Source organism: Vigna unguiculata, chromosome 11 (genome assembly GCF_037176805.1).
Source record: "Vigna unguiculata cultivar grain cowpea cultivar isolate G323 ecotype 2 chromosome 11, ASM3717680v1, whole genome shotgun sequence".
Lineage (NCBI taxonomy): Eukaryota > Viridiplantae > Streptophyta > Magnoliopsida > Fabales > Fabaceae > Vigna > Vigna unguiculata.
The window spans coordinates 34,122,350-34,130,904 of NC_140802.1; the positions used below are offsets into that span (position 1 = coordinate 34,122,350).

An 8,555-nucleotide genomic window follows, 5' to 3' on the forward strand; every position below is an offset into this window, starting at 1 on the left:
CTATAAACATTTACTAATGAGATAAAAACACCAATCTTCCCTGACTTCAATGATTTGATTGTCAGAATATTGTGGACATCTGCAACTAGGAAAATACTACAACAAAGAAAAATAAAATAAAATTAGTCAATCAAAATCCTACTACAAATGAATAATACATACAATTAAGATAACTTACATCTATTGGAATTGTCCCTCCTTCACAATATGTGACAATTTCCTTCATATATCGACAAATGTAATACCCACAATCATGGCCGTTGGATTGTTTTGGACACTAGAAAACATCAATACAATTGGTATTAACCTTCAAATAAAACAACATCATTTGATCTTCAAATACACAATTGTAATTTACCTTAATTGGTGTCCATTTGATATTGCTTAACTTAGACTTTGAAACCATAGACCCTCTTTGAGCTCGGTAGGTTTGTATAACCCTTGTTAATAATAAAAATGAAGCATACATAAGTAAAAAAATATATATACAAAAATTATACATATATATGTGTGAATCACATTAAGAAGATTCTTACATGTCAAACAACTTCTTCAAATCTTGCCTCATATTAATGTCTTTCGCCAATGGGTCAAGATAATAAATTATCTCCATTTTAAGATTGATTCCGAGCAAGACCCAATGTTGGCTAAAATTGGAAATGAATCAACAAAATTAGATTTTGTGCATCTGACTTTGAAAATAATACATTATTGATAAAGTTAGGAAAAAAGTATTACCCTGTATTGATAGGAGCAAGAACAAACTTATTAATCACCCCATTGTCAAGAAATATACTCACTATTTTTTGCATTCTCTCTTTCATTGGTAGTTCATGTGTTGTTATTTGGGGTGATAAAAAGAAGAACCCCTTATGATTTGGCTTAATGAAATTTTGATATAGGTACCTTACAAAAGAAAGATATAAGAATTAAAAGTTAGTAAAATCATAAAAGCTACTCACCAAAGATTAAAGTCAATTATAAAAAAGTAGTATATTGTACCCGATATATATAGAAATTGTAGTTGCACCAAGCCATGCATAGTCAATAATTTCTCCAATAATTTCTGCATTAATGATTTCTTTATGTTCACCAAAACCAAATATGTCTTTCTCTATTTCTATTGCCGAAAGTGACTCTGTAGGCTTTAATTTCATATATGAAGAGAGGTAGTTGCACCATTGAGGAAGATTGGGATGAATCACTTTACGAGGAATATGTTGAACAATCATTTTTCCTTGACATTTTCTTTTAGGTGCGATAGATTCATTCGTATTATTAATCTTTTTCTTTTTAGATAGAGTGGAATCCTAAAACATCATCAATTAAACAAAATTAGGTGATAGATAAAATATTTTCATAAATAATTATGAATTAATAAGGTTTGACAAACATACCGCATCAACAACCTGTAAAAGATTGATTGGCCATGCCACAAATGTACCTATTGCTTGTCAAATCTTTAAATCTTCATATTCTTTTGATAATCGACTAGCAAACATCCATTTCCGATCCATATTTTCTTGAGCTATCATGTTAGTTACTATAATATTAGCTATATAGAAATCAAGATACAATATAATAATAAGACTCTTATTCCTAATCTAATAATTTTAATTTCTAAAACAGAAAGCTAAGGAAAATTCACATGCATACATATATTCTTCAAACTAACACCATTTCCAATAAGAAACTATAAAATAATATTCATCTTACCTCAACTTTGAAGACACTGTGATTTATGTGTAATAAAAGTCAACAACTGCAAAATTTAAAGAAGAATAAAAATACAATTATTAAAAATGAAAGGATTAGTTAAATAATAGCATATAATGTTTCATCCACCAATATAAAATTTGTTTAAAAAAATACCAATAAATAACTAGTATACATTATAGTAATTCTAGTAATTTATTTACTTCAATATAAGTTTAAGATAAATAATACAACTGTTACGCAATGTCCTACTTTGATATATTTTTAAATTAAGTTTTATTATTTTTTATTTCTAATGGTTTATAATTGAAGCATGTTTGTATCGTGAGTCAACTTATTGGTTCAATTTATATAAACTTTTATATAAAGCTTTTATAACATAATATGCTACCAAACCTGTGAGATGAATATCTACTGACACAATATTCCAAAATGAAATTATGAAAATAAAACTATGCGAAAAAAATTCATATATACCAAACCAAATAAAGTGCACCTATTGATGTCAAATACCGAATAAAAAAATTAAAAAAAAAAAGAGAAGAAGAAAAAGAGTGATAAGGATGAAATTTGTATGTAAAAAAAGAGTGAGGCTCCTTCACTACCTACATAGTATATATATATATATATATACATATGTATATATATATATATATATATATACATATGTATATATATATATATATAAATATATATGTATATATATATATATGTATATATAAATATATATATATATATCATAATTAAGGAAAGAGTAAGCCAAAAAAGAAAAATCAATATTCCTTGCCAAAATCTATTTATCATTTATTACCATTTAGTTCAATATGGTCAATGATACACTGCAAAAATCACTCATACCTAGGAATAGTGGTCCCTTGGTGCAGTGTGTAAATTGTTGATGACACGATTTAGCGTTATCTCTTTTTTCCAATGACCGGCCACACCTTTTTTTTTAACTTAGGGGTCCAATTCTTTAACCAAAAAGCAACCCTTCTCATTCACCTTTCGAACTTTAAAGATAAATAAAATCAAAGCTTAGTTTCTGTTTTTGCACTAGTTCCCCTAATTAAGTAAAAAGCAGTTGGATCAACAATTCAAAGGAAACAAAATGTTTTCAAATTTAAAATCTTAAAATATTAATTTTAATTTTCAAATTTCATTCACTTCAATAAGCAAATCATCTTATACCTTCGTCGAACAGGATTATTTTTCTCATGTACTAATGTCTCTAATCTAGTGAGTTTTTCTTGGTTTATCTATATTTGATTGACTAGAAAATAAAATGAAAAATGCAATCAAATAAAATGACATAAAAAAAGTACTATAATGGGATCCCTGTGCCTTTACTTTTTAAAATCACATTGACATAATTTACTTCTTGATGTGTGTTGATATAATGATGATAACAAATTATTTAGAAAAATTATTACATATGTAAAATAAAAGTAGAAATTGTATTCAACTCTAAAAATAAAATAAAAATGTTGTAGGAAGGAGGGTATTAGTATGTGGTGAACATTGAAGCAATCAACATCTAATAAATTGGTGAAGCTGGTGGACAGACATGTGTAGAAAAGATAGATACAGAGCATGCCATGCATGTAATCCAACAAAACCAGCCAACAACATATGCATTTGTGCAAAAAAAAAAACAGCGTAGTGGTTTTCAAAATTCCTGTGTGTGGCGACTCATCTCTGCAAATATATCCTGCTTTTATAACTCATCTCAGTCCATAAAACCCTGTATAGTTTAACCTAAAACACATCACTCCAGATTCTTCCGTAAATAGGCCAAGTTTAAAGCCTAACCAAAAATGGGTATTGATTTTGTGACACTTTTATATTCGCTTTTAAATTCCATATAAGTCTGACAAATGATTTTGAAAATTTGGATTTAAGCTTATAATTCATTTATAGAAACCAACTCCATGAAAACTATTTTCTCTAAATAGTTTTGTGAGATACTTAAATTCTACTTCTCTACTAATATCATTTTAAAGTTTGGAATAAACATAATTGATATAATGATGATATGATGATGTTAACTTATCATATGTAAAGTAGATTACCTATGATACTCCTAATATAATAGAGGAATTTTCCTAAGAAGGAATATCATCAAATCTACAAAAGATTAGACTAAACAAAACTAAAAGAAGTCAAAGAATCAGTGACCAAAAAAGTGATATCACTGATGAAGTGAAAAAGACCATACTTGATGAAGTATCCTGGTTGAAGCTTAATGTAAATCAAACTAAATAAATTGTATTAACCATATTTGCATCCCATACTCATGTTGATTGTTATTCTACTTTTTCATTTAAAGTTTGGGGGCCAAGATATTTTTCTGTTTGCCTGAAATTACAGCAATCACCAACTCATTTATAACCTTAGGTTCACTATCTTATTAAAATAGACAATCTCTGCAAAGTCATAGTATCATGTACAGGGGATGCTACTACTTTCCAAATTTAAGTACTTAAACCTTTTGGAAGAAACAGTTCGGATAAGCATTACTGCTAATAGAAGATATAATAATCTTTTGGAAGAAATAGTTCGGAAGAAACAGTTCGGATAAGTCATACTACTCTGTTATTTTTCCTACATAATTCACAACCTCTTTTCTTTTGTAGTTTCTTTCATTCACTAAGGGAATCTAATAATAGTCTATACATGCCAACCACAAGCATCAAGCTACATAATATATGATACAATTAAGGGCCAGGGGTGAATCAAGCTACATCATATATTAGATTGTTTATTGAAGACCTAAGCAAGGATTTCAAAACTAGAAAAGAAAGAACAATCACTCTCTCTTCCTTCTATTGTCCACTGTAGGATTCCTCATATCATTTTTAGCTAGACCAGAATCAAGGGGCATACTGTATGACATAGGAGAAGGAGCTTAGTAGGTGCTGTTGTGGCATCAACGCTTGTAGCAGGTACTGGTGGTAGTGCAGATATAGGTGCCCGAGCTGGAGTTAAAACAGGAGCAGGAACTGCAGATGTGGCACTAGGTAAAATGTGTTGTGCAGATTGTTCCTATAATTCTTCCAGAGTTAAAACAGGAGCAGGAGCAGGTAGTGCAGATTGGTAAAATGTGTTTTAGCGGATTGTTCCTATAATTCTTCCAGAAGTAGAATTGTTGTCTATGAACCAGTTCCTAAAATACAAAGACAATGGTGTTTGGACAATTTGCGAGATACAAGTAAAGCTAAGCAACTATTTTCGGTTATTTATTTCAAAGATGTCCAGTAATGCAGGCCATCAACCTTATTAAATGTTATTTTCTCAAAAATACCTTATGTTCCACTAAAATTTTCCCTAGTCCCCAGCCATTGCCAAACATGAGTCCCAATTTCTTGCCCTAGATTACAAACAATTTGAAATCCATGTTTTTCTTTCAACGATAATGCATATATATTGACATTGATGGCAAAGATAGATAAAAACAATACAAAGAATGAACAAAGATACAAAGAATCGAGGAGAAAGGAAGAGAATTTGGTACTCAATGAAGGAACGTGCAATGGTGAATTAGGCTTGTTGTCGGGTAATAGGAGAACTGGTTTGTTGCTGAAAAAATTGATGGAGAAGAAGAACGAATTTCCCAAACCCTTAATCGATAGTGCCCACTTGAAATATCAATGTTGTTGTGCTTGAAGGATGCGACTGTTGTTGCTCTGGTTGGAGACGCGGTTGCTCTGGTTGGAGACGCGGTTGGTTCTACTGTGGTTGCAGACATAGCTGCTTCTACTGTGGTGGGAGATGAGGCTTTTATAGTTTTCGCGTGAGGGTTAGACGAAAAGAAAACACAAATGCGAGGCGCGATGGAATTTTTTTATGATACATAGACAACGCTCTTCTGCATAAACGCTCTCACTTGATTACAAAACGCTATCTATTTAATCTATTTAAAATGATTTATTTATTTTTAAATATAAATGAAACATACACAATGTCTTTACGAAAGAACGATAAAGTGGAGAGGTTGAAACATTTCTAGTGGAGATGCTAAAATAAATAGCGCTTTTTTACTTAAAAGCTATATATTAACATAAGGTAGACAGCGCTTGACTTTGTAAATGTTTTCTATCAATTTATATTAAAATATTATTATTTTTAAAAGTATAAAACAAACATAGATAGCGTTTTTTCTAATAAAGCGTTATTTATGTATAACGATTTTTATAGCATTTATGTAATAAAGCGTTGTCTTTTAGTATGTGTTTTAATACATAGCATTTAATTAAATAAGCGTTGTCTAAATAGCGCTATCTATTCCTAATTTTGGCGTAGTGAAATGTGGCACTGTATTTAAGTTTTAAAAATTGATTTTCATTAAATGATATTAATCCTTGCACGTGCGGGCAATTTTGGAGGCAAAGAGGAAAAGGGTTTCAGAGAGAGAAGACAAAAGCATTTTCTTTGGCTGGGAGAAGACAAAGACGACTGAGAGAAGACATCAACAGGAAGACATCGGAGAGAAGACCTATTTTTGTTGCTGTCATCGACGCTCACACCAACGGTGGTTTGTAATTTTCCTTTTATTGTATCTTACATCTTTTCCAAACCTTCATCTTCATCATTTTTGTGACCCAACCGTGATTGGTTAAATTTTTTTGCAGAGAGAACCCGCAACCCAAACATCTAAATGTTTGGTTTTTGTGAGATTTATCAGAAAACTTGAAACATTGGGTTTATTTAAGCAAAAGATCAAATCTTTGGGCAATAGGAGTCATTGCAAAAAATGGATGTAGTAGGAGTGATTACAAGGTTGGGAGAATCAAGTTTTTTGGGTGTTGTTGTTGGAATCCTTCCTTCGTCAACGTTCATTTCATTGTGAGTTCTGTATGTGGGGAGTAGTGCTGGAATAAGTGGGGAGTTTTTCTTCATATTTTGAACATCAGTTGCAGTAATTTTATGCAAAATATCAAACTTAAATATTAACACAATATGTTCAATGTAATGAAACCATAACTATTTACATCAGTACTAAATTGAAAAACAACTTATTTGGATTCGGGTGATGAAAATATGCCCTATAAGTTATGTATGACGTATATGGGGAGTACTAATGGATTAAGTGGCGACAACATTTTGACATTATTGTGCTATCATATGATGACAATGAACATTTTGACAACACACCTCCATTATTTTTGGTTTCATTCAAACTTTAACTTCAACATAAAAATATCATTTACTTTGTCTTGATCAGTCTATACTAAAAATGAATTGGTTTCTGCAGTCATAAATAAGTGGGAAGCAACGTGTAATTAAGTGGGGAGCTATTGTACAGTTTTTGAATAAACATTTCAAGTGTCGATTGACATACCTTTTACCACAATAGAGTTATATTATTTGTAACTCCCATCACAATTCAATTGTGAAATAAAACAACCATTTACTTGGATTGTACCACTCATTAAAAAAAATGAGGTACCTACTGCTATCATGCATAAGTGGGGACTTAGGTCAAATTAAGTGGGGACCTGTGGTACTTTTTTGAACAAGTTTTTCAAGTTTTGCTAGACATAGATTTTTAATAACACACCTCCAATGTTTTTGGTTTCATTCAAACTTCAGCTTCAATATAAAAGCACAATTTACTTTCTCTTGATTGGTCTTTACAAAAGATTAACTAGTTTTTGTTGTCATTAATAAGTGGTGACCAATGTGTAATTAATTGGGACCTGCACTACACTTTGTTAATAAGTTTTTCAAGTTTTTCTACACAAAGGTTTTTGACAACACACCTCCATTATTTTTGATTTCATTCAAACTTCAACTTCAACATAAAAGCATAATTTACTTTGCCTTGATCGGTCTATACTAAAAATGAATTGGTTTCTGCAGTCATAAATAAATGGGATGCAACGTGTAATTAAGTGGGGAGCTGTTGTACACTTTTTGAACAAACATTTCAATTATCGGTTGGCATACCTTTTCCACAATAGAGTTATATTCTTTGTAACTCCCATCACAATTCAATTGTAAAATAAAACAACCATTTACTTGGATTGTACCACTCATTAAAAAAAATGAGGTACCTGCTACTATCATGATGCATAAGTGGGGACTTAGGTCAAATTAAGTGGGGACCTGCAATACATTTTTGAACAAGTTTTTCAAGTTTTGGTATACATAGATTTTTGATAACATACTTTCAATGTTTTTGGTTTCATTCAAACTTCAGCTTCAACATAAAAGTACAATTTACTTTGTCTTGATTGGTCTTTACAAAAGATTAACTAGTTTCTGTTGTCATTAATAAGTGGTGACCAGGGTGTAATTAATTAGGACCCGCGCTACACTTTTTGAATAAGTTTTTGAAGTTTTGCTACACAAAGATTTTTTACAACACACCTCCATTATTTTTTGTTTCATTCAAACTTTAGCTTCAACATAAAAGCGTCATTTACTTTTTCTTGATCAGTCTATACTAAAAATGAATTGGTTTCTGCAATCATATATAAGTGGGAAGCAACGTGTAATTAAGTGGGGAGTTGCGCTACACTTTTTGAGCAAACATTTCAATTGTCAGTTGTCATACGTTTTCCACAACAAAGTTATATTATTTGTAACTCTCACCACAATTCAACTGTAAAATAAAACAACCATTTACTTGGATTGGATCACTCATTAAAAAAATGAGGTACCTGCTGCTGTCATGCATAAGTGGGGACTTAGGTAAAATTAAGTGGAGACCCACAGTACATTTTTTGAACAAGTTTTTCAAATTTTGCTAGACATAGATTTTTGATAACACACTCCACTGTTTTTGGTTTAATTCAAACTTCAGTTTCAGCATAAAAACACAATTTACTTTGCCTTGA

The 8,555-nt window shown here is 30.8% G+C and overlaps 1 protein-coding gene across 1 annotated transcript; it reads right to left on the reverse strand.

The window, feature by feature from the left end:
- On the reverse strand, positions 1-824 carry LOC114172468 (uncharacterized). The gene is made up of 5 exons (XM_085668782.1): positions 739-824; positions 537-647; positions 359-440; positions 179-277; positions 1-96 (listed from the first exon to the last, which is right to left on the reverse strand). Exons 1-5 carry the CDS (start codon positions 822-824, stop codon positions 1-3), a joined length of 474 nt encoding a protein of 157 aa, XP_085524908.1.
- Positions 825-8,555: the final 7,731 nt, after the last annotated feature.